Genomic DNA, 23,103 nt, shown 5'->3' with positions numbered 1-23,103 from the left:
GAGCGCCACAAAAACAAGGCTCATAAAACAACACCATAAATAACACAGATACCACCTTTAAACAGCAGCTGGATGATAAAATCTGCTATCTATATTTACAAAAGGTCCATTCTGAATCATATAGCAGTATACAGAGATGATAATGGCAGGGGAACTCCAGCTGGGTGATCTGTGTAAGAGATGATGCAGCATTAAAACTGTTAGGCATCTCCATATCTAAATGCTAAAGGGTTTGCGTGATGTCTGTGTTTTTTGTCCACATACCACCCAGCCAACCAGGCACACTTAGTCAAAGCAGAGGTTAAAAGGTCCATCCTGGCCCAAGCCCGACCTCTCATAACGACCACACAGCCAGCGTTTTTCCACCAGCTAATCAAGGCATTGACGATTAGAGTAATGGTCAGAGTAATTCATCAATACCTTCTAATGTGACGCATGGGAATACAATATACGGACAAAAGTATTGGAACACCTGCTCATTCATTGTTTTTTGGAAATCAAGGTTATCTATTATTGGCTTTGTTTGGCCACCACTCCCAAGCTCATCCCAAAAGTACTGGATGGAGCATCATCATTCCAGAGAACACAGCTCCACACCTCAATGATGGGGGGCTTTACAGCCCTGTAGCTCACACCTGCCATTGAACTTGGTACCAATAGGTTCATGTTTTTCTGCTCCAGAGAGTCCTATTCTATTGGCAGTCCCTTCAATACAGGGACTAGACAAGTTTGTTCTGTGTCAGAAATGGGTGCAATTTCAAGTAGATGAAACATTTGGACACATAGTGTAGTGAATATTAATTTCTATTTGCGTTCAGAGCTCTGCTAAGAACAAGTTCGGAAACAGACTCAAACTGGTCAAACTGTTTTGCTGTGTCTGTTTTTCTTACTGTACTTTAGTCTTTTGGCAAAATAGTTTTTTATTGTACTCGAAATCTCTCAAAGCTCTCAGCTTATCTCAGAATGTCTTCTTTCCTTTATTAATATCTGCTTGGTCAGCTGAACAGTGAGAGAACAGGAAGCATTTGATGTAATCTATGCAATATATATATATTTTTTTACATTTTTAAGTTTTATGGCTTGTGTGGAATTAAATCGTTCAAAGCAACTGCATCACTGATATCTCTTACTTTATCATCAAAACACAAATGAATAGTGGCCCTTTCTGTAATGCCAGGATTCAGAAATCTTCAAAACTCATTCAGCAGAGAGTCTGAAATGCAAGGTGCGAATACATCATTTCACACACTGCCTGTTAAAATCAAACGTGAAGCAATCAAATGCATTTAAATAGGGCCATGTTAAATGAGTCAGGCTGTGAGAGCAGCACAGAACAGAGTGCTCCTGCACAGCTGGGTGTGTGAACACACTGAACTCGCACGAAACTCCACTGATCAAACTGCAGCCCTCTGTGGCCTCTCTTCTCCCTTTCAATTAAAAGCACTTTACTGCAATAGCCTCTTTGTTTCTTTTACCTTTCAATAAAGAGTTTCACAAAGAGCACTCTCTTAACTTTCAGTCTTAATGGAGAGGGAGAAGGAGTAAAGGGAGTTACAGAGAGAGAGAGGGGGGGGGGTTATAGTAAAAGAGAGAGATAGAGAGGGAGTTATAGAAAGAGAGAGAGTGAGGTGGAGTTATAGAAAGAGAGAGAGAGGGGGAGTTATAGAAAGACAGAGAGTGAGGGGGAGTTATAGAAAGAGAGAGAGAAAGAGAGAGAGAGGGAGTTATAGAAAGAGAGAGAGAGAGAGAGAGAGAGAGAGAGAGAGAGAGAAAGAGAGAGAGAGAGGGGAGGGAGTTATAGAAAGAGAGAGAGAGAGAGAGTGAGGTGGAGTTATAGAAAAAGAGAGAGAGAGAGAGAGGGAGTCATAGAAAGAGAGAGAGAGTGAGGTGGAGTTATAGAAAAAGAGAGAGAGAGAGAGAGAGAGAGAGGGAGTTATAGAAAGAGAGAGAGAGAGTGAGGGGGAGTTATAGAAAGAGAGAGAGAGAAAGAGAGAGAGAGGGAGTTATAGAAAGAGAAAGAGAGAGAAAGAGAGAGAAAGAGAGAGAGAGGGAGTTATAGAAAGAGAGAGAGAGAGTGAGAGAGAGAGAGAGAGAGAGAGAGAGAGAGAGAGAGGGGGAGTTATAGAAAGAGAGAGAGAGTGAGGTGGAGTTATAGAAAGAGAGAGAGACAGAGACAGAGAGTGAGATGCAGTTATAGAAAGACAGAGAGAGAGACAGAGAGTGCGATGTAGTTATAGAAAGAGAGAGAGAGAGAGAGAGAGATAGAGAGAGAGAGAGAAGGAGTTATAGAGAGAGAGACAAAAAGAGATAGGAAGACATGAAGGAGAGAAAGGAGAGGGAGTTACAGAAAGAGAGAGAGTGACAGAGTTATAGAAAGAGAGAGAGTGAGAAAGAGAGAGAGAGAGAGAGAGAGAGAGAGAGAGAGAGGAAGAGAGGGGGAGTTATAGAAAGAGAGAGAGAGAGAGAGAGAGGGAGAGAGGGGAAGTTATAGAAAGAGAGAGAGAGGGAGAGGGAGTTACAGAGAGAGACAGAAAGAGAAAGGGAGACAGAGAAGGAGAGAAAAGAGAGGGAGTTATAGAAAGAGAGTCAAAGGGTGAGTGAGTGAGTGAGCGAGAGAGAGATGAGGTGAGGTGACACTGTCGAGTGATAGATGCAGACTAATTAAAAAAAGAGCAATCAGGGGTTCGTGCGAGGTCTGTGTCTGCCTCCACCCCCTCCAGTCTGACTACAGGGGATTTGAAGAATTGAAAATAAGGGGGGTGGAGGTGGAGGTACTTACAAAAGCAGAGAAAAGAAGCGCTGAGGCACCGACTGTGCAGTGCGACAAAATCAAATCAGGCCTACAAAAGAAATAATTACATGTTTTCTCATAATATTGGACAGAGGAGCGATCCCACAGTTTAACTTTTAATTGGAATGACTCACAAAACCTATAACTGGAGCGAAGCAAATAACACCATGACCAGACGAGCAATCTGGAAACGGAATCATTAAAACAAGCGACTGAAGAAACGGCTTGCGGTGGCTTCAGGAAACTTTATCTGGGGTGAGCAAATCACTTCTAATGTTTTTTTTCTCAGCAGAACCAGAGGAATATTCAAGCAAAAGGCTTTTAGCCAGGCAACAATCGACACTGCGAGTGATGCAAAATGGTGAAATTCGTGCAAAAGCCTCTTCTTTATGTGATACGTTAAAGACTTAAGTCTTACTTCCCGTCTGCGGCGGCTGTCTGCGTTCAGGGACTGTTGTGGAATCTGACTGGCTGAAGGAGCTGCACTCATGCAATACACTGAGAAAGTGATGCATTTACGAGATACAGAGGTGCAAGGCAGGGTGAGGCACAAACTAGCACGGGGTAACTTGGACGTAATGCAGCCCAGTTCAACTGTGTCAAGTTAAACATACTTTTGGTCCTTTTCTTACATTGATCATCCCTGTTTGCTTTCTGTACTTCATGATAGAACATCACCTGATCACATAATAGAACATGACCCTACCTCTTCACCTGCCTCACCTGACCCTGCCTCTCCATCTGCCTCTCCTCTGTCTGAGCTACTACATGCTACATTGTTTGTCACCTGACAAAATAACACACTGATGCTGCCATATGAACAGTAAGCAAAAACATGTATGGCCTTGTTTATTAGCGCCTAATGTCCACTTTTCTTTTTCTGGCTGCAATCCTGTTAGTGATGTGCGTTAGAAAGGCGGGACTCACAGTAGAGAACGAGGTCTGTTAACCGTTTGTGTACCAAATACATTGATGCTAATCCCCCACTGAATTAATTTTTTTTAATCAAAATTATTGTTAGGGACAAATATAGAAGTTGCTGGATATTGGTAGAGACATGTCCCTAATGTCCATACCCAATTCTACGCCTTCCTATGCCATACGTACTCATGCCCTACCTATACCTACTCAAAACATTACAGTGGTATTCGGTATTACCGGGGGCGGGAATAGCGCAAGTTGCAAGTAGTGCAGATGGTTCTGTGTTCATGTGGCTTCTGTACAAAGTCATTCTGCATTATTTTAAAACTGAAAAAAAGCAAGTAAAGTTCAATTTGCTCACAGGGTCACAGAATACGAAAGGCTCATATCGGAGAGTGCAAAGTCGAGTGAGTGGTCTTAGGTGGGCTTGGTTTTTTTAACCCCTTGTTTTCAAAGCATCGCCAATCAACGAGCACCCACAGTGGCCCCACCCTGTGGCTTTCTTAAATGCATCATTGGGTAACGTGCTTATTTGGCCATGTACTAGATAGACACAGAACTGAAATTTGACACAGATACATGTAGTTTTGCAATACCATTCTTATTTCATCTCATCCCTTGAGATCCATCAACAATATCAAATATCGCAGTATATGCTATTACTGTTCTACTGCCCACACTAACGCATATATTTGAATGTATTGTTCTTATATTATCACTTAAATTTAGAGCCGAACTTAAATTAACTGTGTTTTGAATTGATTTAACAGACTTTTTAGTGACAACTAGCCCCTTTATTTAAGACTCCTTTCGTTTGATCTGCAACCATGACAACAGAGCTCTGATTGGTCAGCCTGATTTTAACGCTTCAATCCCACGAAAAAGGCTTCAACTGAACATTGTAAGCAGCGTTGCAGTTTGTCAGTTTCGGACTGTGTGACAGACATCATTAATATCATTAAAAGCGCTCCCTTTCAAAACTGGTGTATTTTTTCCTCTGTAAAAATCAGGCTTTCAGGGAGTAGCGATTTCAGTGCATTATGGAGACAGGAGGAGGTGGGGCTTATTAAATACTTTTACATTTAAGGCATTTAGCAGACGCTCTTATCCAGAGCGACTTATAAAAGTGCTTTGCTATTTACCCAAGAAAAACCTCAGCTAGTATGAAAAAAAGTTTGGACACTACTAAACACAAGTCAATAAGGTGACCACTCTACTATTCACCCAAGTACTCTCGGAAGAGGTGGGTCTTCCATCTGCGTTTGAAGACAGCGAGCGACTCTGCCGTTCGGACACCCAGGGGAAGTTTGTTCCACCACTTCCCAGGACAGAAAAACGTCTGGATGCTTGTGTTCCATGGATTTTGAGGGATGGCGGGTCGAGCCGAGACGTACTTGAAGCTCAAAGGGCCCTTGGTGCAGATCGGCTTTTGACCATTGCCATCAAGTACACACACACCCATGCTAAAATGACTGGGTACTTTTCCCCTAGTAGTTAATGAATTCTAAGTATTGTATTTTACATTGTTTAAATTTTTGGGGTACATTTTGTTGAATCTAAAACTGTATTGGATCAGAAAAAACATCATTACACCCCTACTCTCAACTTACTTTAGGCAATAGCTGTGTTGTTGCTGTTTGTGTAGAAATTATCTGAAACATCTGAATCAGAAAGCCAAACTGCCAGAATGTCTCACTTTCTCTTTGTTCAGTGTAGTATCCAACAGCACTTAACTGACAACACTTAAATCCAGGCCCATGTTTGTTGCAGCCAGATACTTGACACCAGCCTCTATCTAAGTGAACTCTCAGCTAAAACATTTGATTCATCCGACACAAAATGGATCTCAGCAAAGACACATTTGCATTTGTTATTTCTGAGTTATGCCACATGCGTGATATACTACTGCCTGGAACTATGTGCACTCTGACCACGGCATAAATCATACCTTCAGTAGGAAGTGCATGAGCATCACAAATAAAAGGCCAGCTATACTCTCTGACTGTACTTTCGTTGGTTGCACATTAGAGCCAAGTTCAAAGTGAAAATATTCAACCTTCAGAAGACATAAGAGAACATTTCCAAACAAAGCCTGGAGTAATAAACCTGTCTGGTCTAGTTAGCTATGCTATCCCTCACTGAAGGCTGTTTATTCACCTTCTCTCCTGTGTCAGCTTTTCCTGGCATTCCCCCATTCCTTCATCTAAAGCCTTTCATCCTGCTTACTACACATCAGTCCATCACTCACCTTAAACAGGACTAGCTGCTTGATATATTAGATGGCCTTTGCAACACTGCTGCACGCTGGGGTTGGAACCTTTCAGAAGTCAAGGGCACTGCAGACGTGCTGCAACAAATAACAGCAATCTGATTTTATAACCTCACATACAACATTTTATTTGTGCTATAATATCCAACCGCAGCTGCATCAGAGTATTTCATTGACCACGTAGGAACATGACTGAGAGAACAGGTACTGCAGAAGAGAAGGAGGCATATGTCTGATTTATGCATCAGTTCTTGATCTGCTGGAGGGAGGTGTATGGGGCAGAATGATCACAATTACTTTACCCTGTGAGGGATAGCGTCAAACGGAAAAGACATACGATGTGGAAAGCATCTCCATCTTGCCCCAGGCCAACTTTATGTAATCAAACGGAAGCCTTGAGCAAAAAGAACAGCTCCTAATTCTGGCTACAATCAATACATTAATGATGTAATTCAGACACTGTCAAATCACTGAAGTTTTCATACAGTGGCATGTGGTTGGGAGCTCAAACATTATATTGGCTTCCAGCTACTCCACACTAACTGTTCCTCTCATTCTTCTACTGTAAAAAAGTAGTTTTTTTGTGACTGAGGCTTTGCTGTCGTCATTACACAAAATGCTATATTTACGCAACTGGCTTAAATATTTGGTGCTGGTAGAGAGACCCTATTAATTATTAGTTATTAATTACAAGTACCAAAAGGAACAAAAAGGAGTCTGATTTAGCCAGACTAAGTGCAGGTGTGAAATGCCCTTAGTCCATCCGACTCAACATTGTGGGTCTAAAAGGACGTGGAGGTGATTCAGGAGTTCAATATTTTGCAATACATTGTAATACTGTATTTTTTTTCCTCCAATAAAATCATAATATAAAAACACACCATCATTCCATAAAATTTGAGTAAAGGTAAAGTTGGCCTGTTTATGCAATCTAGTAATTGGCTAGCTTCAGTGTTTTGTATCTTCTGTGTTCTCTATGTGTATTCCAACAACATCTCCACACTCATCCACCCTTTCAGTCCATGCATCCATATGTGTGCCAGACACATACTCATGCAAAGGGAGCTTGTGCCTAGTTCCTGTTGTAGAAGCAGTCAGATCTGCTGGCAGGTGATAAAAGGAGGCTGACAAAGCACGGGACCTGCCAGAAGAGGGAGGAGTCCTGACAGGCAGCTCCTGTCCACCCAGCGTCCAACACTGCTCCCTCGTCGGCCTTGTGCGTGGGACTGAGGTGATCCATCACATCAGCCCTGCCATGTTTCTGGAGCACAGTTTGAAAGACGGGCAACGATGCCATGGGTGAGCGTCCCACAGGCCTGGAGGAGAGGCACTTTGAAAAAGGTTCAGAAGGTCTGAATGGATCGAATCTACTTGGCCCTGACAGAGGCAGCTGCTCAGCAGAGCGAGGCACTTTGAGGCAAGTACAAAGGCTCTAATCAGTGCAGATACCTGGCCAGGCACAAAGATAGCCACGATGGAGTGCAGCGAATAGTATTCAGGAAAAAAAAAGATCTGGCCCATGGTTCAAGGATTTATGGAGGGAGCACTGAAGGACATCCAGGGGGCTTTTAATCACTGGGAGAAATATAGTTTTGACAAAGACAGCTGCACAGTGAGGTCAGAGGAGAGGAGAAGTAGACAGCCAGCACACAGGCCTCACATAAAAGACACGACTGTGAAGAGAATACTGGCCAATGAATTTTTATGTCTGAGTGTGTGCATGTCTGTCTGTCTGTGTGTATGTGTGTGCGACTGGGGAAAGGAGATATTGGGATTGCTCTGTAGGACTCAGTCAGCCCCAAATGACAATGTATGCTGCTTGTCTTGTCTTGTAGCTACATTAAAATGATACTCCAGTGTTTTCAGCCTAATCTTTATCTGCCACATGTGCGGCATATGGTCGATTACCACATTTTCTCCCACCTAGAAAAAGAACAGAGCACCTCTGGACTCAAAACACGTGTATAATAGGAGCCAGTGGGGAAGGTGCTGATGCAGCTGTCCTTTGTCTTCTATTGTAAGTGTGTTCGGACATCATGGGGAAGCCAACTAATCATGGCATCAAAATGACAACAGCCTGTGGTCATCCCTGATAGGATACTGATATGACCGATTGACACTAGCTTAAAAATCCCAGCAGGCCCAGTTTTTCTTTAAACTGTTCGAAAACCCAGAAAACCTTCAAACCCCCCCCCCCTTCACACCACCACCATCCTGAGACGGCTAAAGCTGATCCTGCAGCGATGGATCCTTCTGGGAGCTCTGTGTGTGAGCTCTGCTGGAGACAGCAGCCTGCTGATGAGAGACGACCTGATCCGAGCCATCGTAAACTGCAGGACATAGCCGCAGAGGCACGGCCGCTGGAGAGGCCTCATCAGGAGGAGAAACCAAACCACTTACAGACTGCTCAGAGCCCTACCTCCAGGGGCAAGGGAGGAAATACTTCAGCAGAATGTCAAATAAGCATGGGGCACACATGCTAAAGCACGCAGATACCATGCAGGAGACAAAAGCAGATGCAGAAATCTAGTATAATAGGGTGTGAATAAGTCCATCACCACTGAAAAGCACTGGCAATAGAACCGGACACTGTGGAGCAGCTGCTCATGAATCTAGACTGTGAAAAGTGATTAATTCGTCCAACCTGAAAGAAATACTTCATGTGGTAACAATCACATAATGGTTCATTCAAAGTATTTATCGGAGTTAAAATGTAAATTGGCACAGTGCAAGATCACAGTGCCAATGCCAAGCACTGGCTAAAGGGGTAAAAAGCCCTCCAGCATTAGACTATGGAGTTGTGGAAACTTGTTCTTCACAGAGTCACAGAGCTAAATCCAATAACTCTGAAATGAGTTGGAGTGGTGTTTGTGATCCATCACCCAATATCAACTGACCTCACTAATGCTCTTGTGGCTGATTCCAATCAAATCATTACAGGAAAAATCCCAACATCCAGGGTAAAGCCTTTGTAGGAGAGAACAAAAAGGTTACTGCAGCAAAGAGGGAACACAAACTTTTGGATATACAGTCCTAAACAGTATATATGAGATATATAGACTTCCTATGGCACATATGTAAACCACCTTCTTAAACCCCCTCTTCTTATTATCTGCTTAATTATGAACTGAAAGCACAGCACTGGACAACACCTTCTGATTTGCAAGGCCTCTTGAATATCTAGTACTCAGAGAACAGATAAGACTGGTATTGAATAAGTCCATTCTCACTTCAGCTGTGCGTTTATGAATACAGCCCTGTATTCAGCTGATGAATGAGATAGCATCCTGTCAATCAGAGCTGCTGTAAGTAGGAAGCAGATTAACCCTGCAATTCCCCAGGCCTTTTCTTTCTCCCACACCATACACCATACCCATCTCCTCCTCTCTCCTTCAAACAGCACAAGATCACTAGAGACTTCTCACCTCCACCTCCCTCCCACTGTAGCTGCCAGCAGGAGGCCACTATTGATTCAGGAGTAGTACTGGGCGCAGTATTGTCCATATAGCCTATGTCGTCAAATACCTGTACTGGTCTTTAGGTTCAGCTGTATTTGTAGGTAATAACAAAAAAGGGACTTTCATATTGTGTTGAAAGAGCAGCTCATTAAAAAATAGAAAGGTTTCTTCCTGGAAATCTGTTTTTTGTGCTGTTAATGTAACAATATGCTGTAAGATTTCCTTTTAGTGTCATTTAAAAAAAGTGGCACAGAACTGCCAGGTAAGCTATTCTTACAGCAGAGAATCATTACTCTTTACTAATGCAAGTTACACTACTGCTAACAGAGTTGGAAAGATACAAGATCTCCAGAAAGGAGAACTTACTATGGATTTATTAGAGGTGTAATAATCTATACTTTTTGAGGTCAAATATGACTTCAATTTCTTATATTGTGGCGTTTTATATATATATATATATATATATATATATATATATATGTATATATATATATATATACTGCAGAGCTCAGATTGTAACTACAGCAAAAATGTAAAAAATAAGGAAAATGCCACACTAGCTGTGCCAGTCCTCTAATAATATAAGCCAATAGAACCAATAGATATAAATAATATAAGAGAAAAGGGCCAGTCACCTGGGTCAGTGGGCATTTCTTTTCTTTTCTTTTTTTTCCAAGAACGCAAAGAAAGGACTCTTGATCTTGGAATGAACGTTCTTGACTACTTACCTCGCAAGAACAGAAGAGCAGCGGACACCTACTAAGATGTGCTGTGTACATTCTATTATGCAATACAGTGTGTTCAGCTGTCAGTCACCATTATCCACAGCTAACTAGCTTAGCTATGGCTACCACAGTATTGTATACGTGCCTCACAACATAACAGAATAAACCATTGTTGTTTGTATGAAATGAACTTAGATTTGATTTACCTTTACTACCTATTTCTCGCCTCATTTTCTAAAGCAGAACCAGGTTCACTGTTTATTCTTCTTCTTCATTTGGGCAAATAGTTACATTTACCTTTACGGTATGTAGCTGATGCTCTTATCCAGAGCAACGTACAAAGTTACTTGTATTACGGAGGCAGGCCAACGTAATGTTAGGAGTCTTGCCCAAGCACTCTTTTTCTTTGGTGTAGCGCAGCCATCCAGACCAGGAGCTGAACCCCTGTATCACACATGGTGGGGTTGCTCACTGGCCGGTAGTGGTCTTCCCTGTTGTGTCACACCAATCACAAGAACGCAAGGGGTTGGCAGACCAACGTGAGGTGCATTAATGCCACCTACAGAGCACCATCGTATATTTTACATAAGAGAACTGCCAGCTTAAGTTTTCAGGGTGGAGACACAACACATTTGAACACTTTAATCATTCTCTGTAAATGCGCTCAGGAGCACTGTAATGCAACCTGGGCGGTTGAAGAGGATGTCAGGCAAGAACACATAAGAGCGCATATTGAGCGCAAATTAAACGGCCAGAGTTGGTGCATACATAGCATAAGCCCCAAGCCCCAAGACACCTACCACCCCAGTAGGCATCTGATGGTTGGATCCACAGTTTTTAATTGACAGTAGTTTCCATTAAAGATGGCAAGAGAGTGTTGCAGAAAGAGAGTGTTGCAGACTGGTGATACAAATGTTTTCATTGTCAAACATATTTGATACTGTATTCAAATCAACCATCCAGTTTCTAAGTATTTGAGCCATCAAATCATGTTTACTGCAGTAAATTCCTGCAAACCTCATACCTGCAAAACAGTGAAAGCGTGAGAGGAGAGAGAGTGGCTGAGAGGGAGACAGGGTGCTGCACCATTGACTGTGGAAGAGGGAGATGAGGCGATACTGGCTGGAACCCTGTTCACAGAGGCCTCCTATCTGCAGAAACAGGTCCCCCGCAAGCCCCTGGCACTCAACGTCACTGCCTGGCTCTTGCGCTCTGCTCTGATTTCTGGTAGCCAAAGCACATGGAAGACAAAGCCTTCTGCGAGCAGCACTGCGACACAGGGGACGCCATGGCTTCAAACAAACACAGAAACACACGCGCAACCCAGTTCTGTTTGTCACAGAGTCCTCAGTGTGGACAGAACAAACACAGCAAGAAGAGTCCTCCCCATCAAGATATCAAATAAGACAGCCGCTGGTGAAGGAGGGACGATTTCGCATGCAAAGAAAATAGCTCTCATTGAAGGAAACTGCAGTAAGCTCTGCTAAAGGTCCAGTGTGTGCGCTGAGGACCAGTCCAGCATCTGAAGGACACTTCGTTTAATTTTTTTTAAAATTATTATTACCAAGCACAAGATGTACAGTGAAGTGTTCTTGGTTTATGCAGATGTCAACATTAATATTGATACTGATAAGCAAATATTTAACACATAATATAGTGTACAAATATACTCTTAAAAAAAAAGGTTCTAAAATGGTTCTTGGTTTGGATGGTGTGGTTCTAGGAAAAATTGCTGGCAGTCAAAATTATGAAGTTCTGAACGGTTAAACTGGTGATTATGATATTACCCATCTTCCTCACCCACTTAATGAGAACTGTTTCCCCGTTTCATCAGAGAAGCTATTCAGAACAGCTGTTTATTGAGAGTGCAATGACGAATTGACTTAGTCGACTAAAATCGACGACCAAATTAGCAGGCAATTCAATTAATAGTCAATTAGTTGATGATCATCATGCATGTTTCCCGCACTAACTACGAACAGTTTGGGACACACAGAAAACTGCAGATTTAAACAAACAGACCAAACAGATTGTGCCAAAATAAAAGTCACGAATACGAACAAACAGACCATGTCAAAATAACAGTCACTAATACAAACACAGCAGTAACATAACACTGAACACTGAAAACTCTCACTTTTTTTTGCTTATCTGAAAGGGGGGGGGGGTGATTTATATTTTATTGATATTATATTATATTTATTATATTATATTTATTTATATTACATTTTATTGATATTATATTTTTATTTATGTTATTATATTAGCAGAAAAAAGAATTTCTGAACAAGCTAATTCATCTTTACTGTCTTCAATGTTAGTTAGAAAAAAAAAACAAGCCCAAGATATTTTTAAAAGCTGATAGCTAAATTGGAGTTGTTTGGTAATTGAGCCTTTGTAGTCATTTGTTTCACTCCTACATTTAATGCAGAATATCTGAGAAGGTGCAACACCCAAGACCTTCCTCACTACACTTAATAATATAAAATATATAACCTTCAGCACACAAAATAAGAGAAACAGCACACTGGATTTCATTTTTTTGTCAAATAATAATAAAATAATAATAATAATAATAATAATAATAATAATAATAATAATAATAATCAAGCATTTGTCTATAATACCTTACCAGTAACAGTTTTTGGCAGGGTGTGTGATAAACTTTCAGGCAGGAATTTGGTGCATCACTAATATTAAACATATTATATATCCCCGGTCAAACGCTTGCTGATACGTCTCAAATCAGGTGATGCCCACTGGTCTTTCTGCACTGATCTCCACTTAGTTCAGCAGTTCAGCTGATTTAACATCAGAGCCTGCCTGAGCCAAATGACACAAAAAGGCAAGAGATTAGATTTTTTTGGCCCTTGACTGAGAAAGAAAAAAAAAAGAGTCAAGTATCATACTTAGAGGATTTGAACTGAGGCGCAAACATCACTTCAGCCCGCAGCGGAGCCCTCGAAGCGGTGCAATGTGAAGAGGAGCCGAATTCCCCTCGTGCTACGAGTGAATAGCTCGGGCTTGTGCTCAGTGGTGAGCGGGATACGCTAGTGTGGTGATGCGGTGAAGCAGTGATGGTATCACAGGAACTGATAGCACCTTAGTAGAGAAACTCGACTCAGCTGCAGCAGAATTACACAGAGAAAAGGCTCAAAACCACGGCCATTCTGCTGTGTCTGCACACAGCTTGGGATCAGAAAAAAAAAAAAAAAGGAAGAACGAAAGAAAGAGAGAGAAAGAGAGAGAGAGAGAGAGTGAGAGAGAGTGAGAGAGAGAGAGAGAGAGAAAAGCCAGCAAGAGAATTTCCCCCGTGAAGGTCAAAGGAAGTCCTGCTAGTGTGTGGTAAAGCATCGCTCGCTCATAGGCTGTGGCACATGCTCACTGTTCTCTGCTTAATTTAGCCATTGATTGTGTGAGCTAACAGAGCAGCATTGAGGGAAGGGAGAAAGACTGGAGACAGACTGTGTGAGGCAGAGAAATCATCGTGAGCGAATAATCTGTCCTCTACTCATCCTACCCATGGCAGCCATGACTCCCCGGTGAGGCATAAAAGCCCTCATGTGCAACAAACTGCAAGTCGAGCCATGCCCAGCAGAGGAAATGAGGAGGAAAAAAAAGAAGAGAGAGCACGACACTGAGGATGATGAGGCTGCACCAGGCCACCAGGATGCTACGCAAACATCACTACACTCTTCCAAATAAAGGTTCCTCTGAAGTTCCTGCTAGCAAAACGGCAACAACAACAAGGGAAGGTTTTTTAGATTGCACCAGAACACAAAAATATTATGCGAACAACACAATACTACACTACACAAATACAGGTTCTTCAGTGGTTCTTGGCTTGAAAGAGTTCCAGGAAAGACACTGAATTGGTGTAGAACCTTTACATTATGTGGAAGTTCTTGAAACTTTTAAATGGTTCTTCTCATTCACATTTTGTTCTCTTAGTCTTTAGGGCAGCAGCCCCCAAACAGATCCTCAGGTACTCCCAGAGTTTCCAGATCGTTTTTAAAATCCAACCCACTCGCAACACAAACATGTGTAGACCATCCTGAGGACCAGTTTAGGAACCACTGCTTTACCCCATTAAACCCCAGATATGATACCCTACGACATATAAATTCATAACTACAGTGGCTACAATGCAAACATATTCTTTAGGTATAGATACCACCTGCCAGTGGGTCCTGTGATTGTTAATGTGTTGCCACTAAAAGGTTCTTTTGAGAACCAAGGGCAGGGAGAATAAAAAGACTGCACCAGACTGCCAGGATATGATGCAGTCATTTGTTAAACACTATCAAAATAAAGGTGCCTCATTGGTTCCTGGTTAAAATCTCATCTTATTTACAAAGGGAACAGTCAATGAAAAAGAACCCTTTTTCTGTACCTTTATTTTGAAGACTGCAGTTCCCCACTGTGATTTACACAGGCTCCAAAATGGCAAATAACTGACTGAGTGGCTAATCTGCTTAACCGAAACCAATTGTTCATAGACAGTAATGACAGCAGCACTTATCAGGGCTGGCATGAATTACTGATACCACACTTGTGTGCATTTAATCTGGCGAGCAAATTAAACGAGCCACATAAATTTTTCCAACAAATCTATCATTATTGCCCAGAAGTCAGCCACTATCTCCATCTTTATGAAGAGGCCCTTTAAACACTGAGAACATGGCACATTATGGTGTGGGATAAAGGCTACAAAGCAGGAGGCATGAGAACAACAGCAGGGGGAAAAGTCGACACATGAATCTGCTACTTTGTGATAACACACAAAACCTTAATGGTGTTTTCACTGCAGAGGTGGTAATAACAGAGGTGCTGCCTGGTTATTACGAATATCATGTATGTTAGAATCAGAAATATTTACTATAAGTGCAGTGAAAAATCACCCACAGAAGTCTTGCTTTGATGAATTACTGTGTCTGTTATACTGGCACAGAGTGACAAGTCCATTCCACGGATTTCATCTCTAGACACACATACACACCAAGCAGACATTAAAGAAACTGCTTCTCACTACTTTGATCTAGAGCTACATGATACAGACAAGATACTACTATTCCAGTTATCCTGCTGCATATTGACTGGCCTTCCAATTACAAACTGCTGAATCAATGCTGTACATATGCACCAATAACAGTCAGGCTAAAACACCTCACAACTTCAGCTTCAATGGGCGAGGTTAAACTGCTGTAGTGTGAATAGGCAGAAATATGTAAATGCAAGAATTTTTGACATCACAAAAAAATGCGGAGTCACATTTTTTTGCAGTTCAGTCCCTCTATATGTAAAATGGTATATTTAGAAACATTAACCAACATTAGTGATGGAAGGATCGACCAGCCATGTATTGGTCTCAGACGTTTTTTGGGGTTTTTTTGTGCCCAAATATGCAATCTGCAATAATAATTTAGCCAATTCTGAGAGCTGGTCAGATCATGTGATCTATATTTTTGCGAGTTGCTGCAGCATTGCACAAGGTCCCGAGACGCTGCTGTTCCTTATTTAAACATAAGAAGGCACTATGGACCTCACTCACAGCTGCAAAACCCTGTTAAAGCCAGTGTAAAAATCTGCTGCATGTGTGTCTCCAGTCTCTATTGGTTATTGTGGGATCCAGGTCAGCCAACGATTGGTACTGGCGATCGGCTGATCGTACTGACAGACGATCAGCGATTAAAAGCAGCCCCCAAAAAGTGATAGGTCTGATTGGTTAAGAAGCATCCTAACTGTGATATTTGTGATAACAGCAGGTCTTTTTCACGCTAGAACTGTATCACTCTGCTGACGCATTGACAACAGTTGAAAAAGCTGAGCTGAACCACAGTGCTTATAGGCAAGTCTGTTCACTCAGTGGCCATCTTTGCAATGTCATGCAGTTTTTTCCGGTAACACAAGACCAGGTTTCAATCTCTACAAATAGACCAAAATACCCTAAAATCTCAAAAACTCCAATATCGTAACAGGTCACTGGTCTCCTCATTTATCATGTCTCTGGCTGTAATAATCTGTGGCATAACAGTGATGTTATTTGGGATAACACACAACCTCGAATGCTCTATTGCTTAAAAAAACAACAATATTTCCCCGATAGGTGACTGCCCTTTATAATTTTGACCAATTCACTTGAATTGGATCACTTGAATACCATCATTCGTCAAAACACCCAGAAGAAACACTGATCTGGACCTGGCATTGGTCAAGATGCTGACAGTAATAAACACTGTGATTAGTCAGAGGGCTCGTTTGTGTACTGCGGCTTTCTGTGACCTCAGTATTGCAAAGGCAAATGTTGTGACAACGACTAAAAGCAATAAGGAACATTGTGCAGTTCTAGTCGGAGAGCTGGAAATTCCACATCAGGTGGAGTGAATAGATAAAGGGCATACAGAGCTGAGCATAGTGCTGCAGAAGCAGCTGAGGCAGAGGCGTGGGCCAGAGCTGAGCTGTGGCTGGCTGATGTGATGGCTGCTCCGCGCTGACCTTACGCTGGCGCGCCTGAGCCTGATGGGAAGTGACAAAAGCCTGAATGTGGGAGAGGATGGTGGGGGAGCTTTGCTGTGACAGCAGCATGAAGAAGGCCCTTGCTGACCAAGACTTCCTTGGACTAGGGTTGCACCATGGAGGTTCTTTTTGATTTCAGTAGTATTATGTGGTAAGCAACTCCACCTTTTATAACTTGTGCTACTGTTAGTTCATTGCATGTGTCTGTAGGCCAATCAAACGGCTCGTTTTTTTAATTAGCTACCTAATAGCTAACTAATTAGCTACCTAAAATATATAAAAAGTGAAGAGTGTGAGTCAGTAAGATATGTGGAATTATGCTTTATATTGCATTCAGTTTGAATACAATATAAGGCATATTAGGCTATAGACCTATGTGCTCGTCTCACTGCTAATCCCGTCATCCTGTTTTGACTGAGGCCTTGTTTCAGTTATTCAGCTACTTCGTTTTTGCGCATTAACACTAGTGGATGTGTTGTTCATTGTTCATTAAAGGGACACTTCGGTCAAAATGAAAACTGAACCACAGCTATGTCTACTGTAAACATGTATAGCTGTATCCTACAGCAGTGCTGCAGTAGCCTCTAGGACATGGTTCATGGTTCATGGTTCATGGTGTTTTAAAGATTATGAAATCCCCCTTCTTATGACATAGCCTGAAGGTGTGAGGGACTCTTGAACTACAATTGCTTTGAGGTGGATTATTTAAGGCAGCCAGTTTGAAATGTTAAAGCTTGATCGATTGCATTTATTAGCCTATAGATCAGTAGCTGGACTAGCAGTCAGGCCTAGTTAAATACCACAGGGATTCCCAGTGGTAGCATGATGTACACTATATGGACAGCAGTATTGGAACAGCTGCTTATTCACTGTTTTTTCCAAAATCAAGGGGTTTATTCTGCTTTTGTTTGAGTAACTGTCTTTAAACTAGATAAATGGAGCATTGCTGTGTGGATAATATATGTTATTATTGTATTCAGCGACAAGAATGTTCGTACGGTCAGGATCCCCAACTCCCAAGCTCAACCCCACCTGGCATTATAGGCATGATGCCAATATGTTCATGTTTGTCTGCTTCAGAGAGTCCTATTCTATTGGCAGTGCTTCTCTACAAGGACATGTGTGCATTCTGTTTCGGCAATGGGTGTCCACAAGCATTTGGATGTATAGTGTATGTATTTTTGTGCAGTACATGCTGGGTAATGTAGTAAAGAAACAGTGATGGGCAAAAACAAGAGAATGATGCCAAAACTGTGAAATCTGTTTAACTGATGAGGATACAACGCTGCGCAACACCACGACTAACACAATAAGCTATACATATAGTTGTCTTGTCTTGTCCCTTTTCTCGCACTCAGTCTAATAAATGCTGAGAGTTCAAGACAATGACAAAGTTTTCACAGTTTTTTTGCTGTAGATAGTATTGTTATTGGTTTGAGTGTTGGGATACTACTCCTGCTACTAGAATCAAAAGTATATGGAATAACTGTCATCAGTCTGTTTATTATGATAATGTCACACACACGTCATACGTGCCCTCATCAAGACAAACCTGGCAAAATACAGTGATTCTGATTCTGTGTTATGGTGTCGTGACATCCTTTGCCTGGACTTGGTGTATTTCTGTTGGTGGCACTCCCACCATTTTCTCTCTCCCCTTCGGGCCAAAGCATAGACCGCATACGCATGAGCCATACCAGCAGCTTCTTCACAAACCATGACAGACCTACCCTGCTCTACTGAGAGATCTAAATTAGGGCAAACGCACAAACATGCACACATGAAAACAAATCTGCACAATGCGCACGCACATGTCAGCATGAGCTCACATAATAACCATGCATTCATACACTCGAGCTCATGAAACGCACACTGAGAGGAAGAGAGTGCATGTCCTTTTTGTTGGGGCATGGGTGCGGGCAAGCACACACACACACACACACTCAAACACACACATAATACAGTGTCATTGTGAGTGAATGCACTTAGCCTGTTATTTGTGTCAGTAGAGAGCCTGGGGATAGATCTCTTGGAGAGACACAAGCCCTGGCTGGACATGGTCCAGAAAGTGGCCTTTCACAGTGCAGGACCTACACAACACTATCTTCTCATTACGAGTTTCAGGTAGTGGTCGCTCACACCATCATCCATTAGCGCATTCCAACAACAGCTCTGTTCAAACCCACCAACCAACCCCCCATAACCCTTTCCACAACACCACCTCCCCCCTCTTCTAGCGCCTAATTAAGCAGCTCGAATGAAAGTGGCTGGCAAACCGAGCGCCAGGCTGGACTCACAGGCGTTGGTCACGGCGAAGCTGTTGGCCGTCTCGATGTTGTCCACGTGGGGCACGAGGTTAAAGGGTGCCTCTGATGCATTGGGGCTTGTGTTGTGCAGAAATATGGCCAAGCGAAAGGCAGTGTACTCCTGATCTGTGTTTCTGATAAACAGTCCTCCTGCAGGAGACAGAGAGAGACAGAGAGATATAGAGAGAGAGATTATATTCCGCACCAAAAGTGAAGGGCAGTTGCTTGATTATGGCCTTTACAAAGATAAGCCATAAGGACAAAACACTGCAGGTGGGGGAAATACAGCAAGAGGTGAGAGAGAGAGAGAGAGAGAATAGGGAGAGAGAGAAAGAGAGAGAGAGAGAGAGAGAGAGAGAGAGAGAGAGAGAGAGATAAAGCAAGAGTTTGATTATGTACTTTAGCAAAAGCGCACGAGAGAGAGACAGAGAGATGCAGAGACTGGACAGATGAGGATGAAGACAGATGAAGAGAAAGAGAGAGAGAGAGATGTAGAGAAAGAGAGATGGAGAAATGGAGCAAGAGATGAGCAAAAGTGAGTGAGAGAGAGAGAGAGAGAGAGAGACAGATGGAGAAAAAGAGATAGATGGAGAAATGGAGCAAGAGATAAGCAAAAGCAAAAAAGAGACATAGAGAGAGAGAGAGAGAGAGAGAGAGAGAGAGACAGATGGAGAGAAAGAGAGAGATGGAGAAATGGAGCAAGAGATGAGCAAAAGTGAGAGAGAGAGAGAGAGAGAGAGAGAGAGAGAGAGAGATGGAGAGAAAGAGAGAGATGGAGAAATGGAGCAAGAGATGAGCAAGAGAGAGAGAGAGAGAGAGAGAGAGAAATAGAGAGAGATGGAGAGAAAGAGAGAGAGAGATGGAGAGAAAGAGAGAGAGAGATGGAGAGAAAGAGAGAGAGAGAAAGTGAAAGACAGATGGAGAGAAAAAGAGATGGAGAAATAGAGCAAAAGGTGAGTGAGAGAGAGAGATAAAGCAAGAGTTTAATTATATCCTACAGCAGAAGCGAGAGAGAGAGAGACAGAGAGAGACAGAAGACTGCAGAGACTGGAAAAGAGAGAAAGAGAGTATGAGAGAGAAATGGGAAGATAGAGCGAGAGAGAGAGAATTTTAAATACAGAGAAAAAGAGATGAGAGAGATGCAGAGAAAGTGACAGAGTAAGACAGAGATAAGGGAAGGGGGGGGGGGTGTTACACTTTGTACCAAACACGAGACATCTGCTTTAATGTCCTTTACAAACTCAAGAAAAATGACAAACTATCACACACACACACACACACACACACACACACACACACACACACAGTACTGAGGCATTCGGAGTGAAGAAACTCAGACAGCCCTGAAGGAGGAGTGCACAGTGTAGTGAGTGACTCTCAGGCATCATGCACAGCTAATCACGCCCCGAACTGAACCAGTGAACCAGTACGGCCCAGGCTAGAAACCTGCACACTGAGCCTAGCAAGGGCGATCAGCTGACCCCAGTGTGATTACAGTCAAATGTGACACAATCCTGGGGGGGGGGGGGGGGGGGGTGTGCAGGGGGGGTGCAGGAAAAGTGGGCAGCTTGCGCCCCACGGCGTGATGCAGCAGCGGCATTCATTAAAGCACTTTGGAGAGAGAGGACGAAAGCGCGCGCTGCGCACCGACACGCAGTTAAAGGCAGTTTAAAGTCAATGCGTCGTAAAAACGAGTGCGCGAAAAACGCCCTGAACTTTCATTGTCTTCGTGCTCTGCTGCTCCATCAGAGCACACACACACACACACACACACACACAGAGAGAGAGAGAGAGAGAGAGAGAGAGAGAGCATCCCGGAGAGTGCCGTAGGGACCCACTGCAGTGGCGCTGTCACGGTGCGCTTCAGTAAACCAGCCTCAGCGTTCATTCTCCTCCCTCCCCCCGAAAAAACCCACCAGGGTTACAAAACACACTTTAATCTGCTACACACACAGTTTTCTACAAGCGGTACAACCGGTAGCTTTCTGCAGTCATCTGCGCTACCCAAGCCCACAGCGCACGGGTTCATTCATGCATCCACATCTCACACTTTGTCCTGCAGGAAAAGAAACGCGAGGCAGGGGAGGAATAAACCGCCCTGCCTCTGGGCTCCGTGTCCGTGGCGTGCTGAAGCAGAGCCAGCTCCGTTTACTCACCGATCTGAACGCTGCTCGGAAAGGCGCCCATGGTGAGACCCCAAACGCAAGAGAAGACCAGCAGAAGACGACGACAAGAAATCCTCATTTTTGTTGGGTTAAAAACTATTGCGAGACATTGAGCATGACGTCAGGTGGCAGAAAGGGAGAGAAAGGAGAAGCGATGTTAGCAATCCATTGTTTGTCTGTGTTTTCTTTCTCTGTTTGGCCCCCGCAGTGGCGCGAAACCCTGGTGCAACTCCGTCCGCCAGTACGCGCTCCACATGCAGGATGGGGGGAGGGAGCTCCGCACAGGCGCTGGGGCTTTTTCCCCACCCGTATTCCGACAAACCACGCCCCCTGCGCTGAAACTGGATAGGAGATTGGACAGTTTCCTGTCTGAAATAGGTGGAATAGAAATATCCGTCTTCCTGACTTAGAACTGAATAGAAATATGTGTCTTCTTCAATTACAACCGGACAGAAATAGCCGTGTTCCTGTGCTGAACTGAGTACTAGAATTGAACAGAAATATTTGCCTTACTGAAGTAGATCTCGATAGAAATGTCTTTCCTGAACCAGAATTGAACAGAAATACCTGCCTTACTGAAGTAAATCGAAATCGAAAATAGAAATAAATAGTAAATAGAAATATCTGTCCTGAACTAGAATTTAACAGAATTATCTGCCTTACTGAAGTAAATTTGAATAGAAATATCTGTCTGGAAGTAGAAGTAAATAGAAAAGATTAACTGAAGTAAATCTGAATAGAAATGTCTGTCCTGAACCAGAATTGAACAGAAATACCTGCCTTACTGAAGTAAATCGAAATCGAAAATAAAAATAAATAGTAAATAGAAATATCTGTCCTGAACTAGAATTTAACAGAATTATCTGCCTTACTGAAGTAAATTTGAATAGAAATATCTGTCTGGAAGTAGAAGTAAATAGAAAAGATTAACTGAAGTAAATCTGAATAGAAATGTCTGTCCTGAACCAGAATTGAACAGAAATATCTGCCTTACTGAAGTAAATCTGAATAGAAATATCTGTCCTGAACTAAATAAGATTATTTGTCTCTCAATTAGAACTGAATAGGAACATCTGTCTCTCTAACCTTGAATTGAATAGGAATACCTGTCTCCCTGAGATAGAAATGAATAGAATGTTCTGTCTTCCTGAAGTACAGCTGAATAAAAATAGCTATGCTAAACTTGAATTGAATAAAAATGTCTATCCTGGTCATTTATCTGCTGACCTGGTCTATACTATAATATACAATTACATTTTCACATCCTGAACTGCGACTGAATAGAAATATCTGTCCTAAACTACAACTGAATAAAAATATTTGCCTCTCGAAATTAGAATTGAATAGGAATACCTGTCACCCTGAGCTAGAAATTAATAGAATTATTATCCTCTTGAACTAGAATTGAGTAGAAAGTTCTTCCTGAAGTAGAGCTGAATAGAATAGAATAGAATCTGTGCTAAACTTAAATTGAATAAAAATGTCTATTCTGGACATTTATCTGCTGACCTGGTCTAGACTATAATATACAATTACATTTTCATGTCCTGAGCTACAACTGAATAGAAATATCTGTCCTAAACTACAACTGAATAGAAATATCTGTCCTAAACTACAACCGAATAGAAATATCTGTCCTAAACTACAACCGAATAGAAATATCTGTCTCCCAAAGAGGAGTTAGAAATGAACAGAACTGTTCTTTCAGCTATCAGAGCAGACTCAGATGGCTGCTCTCTTTATGTCCATGAGTTCAGTAACAGAAAAGATGATGTACAACATAAACAATATCACATTGATGACATGATCTGAAGTCACATGCAGCTGAACAATTAAAGCAGTGTTTAAATGAGGGAGCAGTGCAATTCAGCTGTGAACATACCAAAACCTCTATGGACAAAAACACGTGAAACATCAATAAAGTTAGAACAGGCTGCCTTTGGGGTGGAAAA

The 23,103-nt window shown here is 42.4% G+C and overlaps 1 protein-coding gene across 8 annotated transcripts in view; it reads right to left on the bottom strand.

Annotated features, from left to right (window-relative positions):
- gria4b (glutamate receptor, ionotropic, AMPA 4b) overlaps positions 1–21,446 on the bottom strand; it is a 129,335-nt gene extending 107,889 nt beyond the window's left edge. For 7 of the 8 annotated variants that reach the window (XM_072661264.1, XM_072661265.1, XM_072661263.1 and 4 more), the window contains exons 1-2: positions 21,143–21,446; positions 18,978–19,136 (exon numbers count right to left, since the gene is read on the bottom strand). In XM_072661264.1, the coding sequence (XP_072517365.1) occupies positions 18,978–19,136; positions 21,143–21,230 (247 nt within the window). In that variant the 5' untranslated portion in view covers positions 21,231–21,446. The remainder of the gene's footprint in view (positions 1–18,977; positions 19,137–21,142) is intronic. The other variant, XM_072661268.1, reaches the window with a different exon arrangement.
- Positions 21,447–23,103: the final 1,657 nt, after the last annotated feature.

Source organism: Salminus brasiliensis, chromosome 18 (assembly GCF_030463535.1).
Source record: "Salminus brasiliensis chromosome 18, fSalBra1.hap2, whole genome shotgun sequence".
Classification (NCBI taxonomy): domain Eukaryota; kingdom Metazoa; phylum Chordata; class Actinopteri; order Characiformes; family Bryconidae; genus Salminus; species Salminus brasiliensis.
The sequence above is the reverse complement of the archived record's forward strand: the minus strand, read 5'-3'. Positions and strand labels throughout refer to the sequence as shown.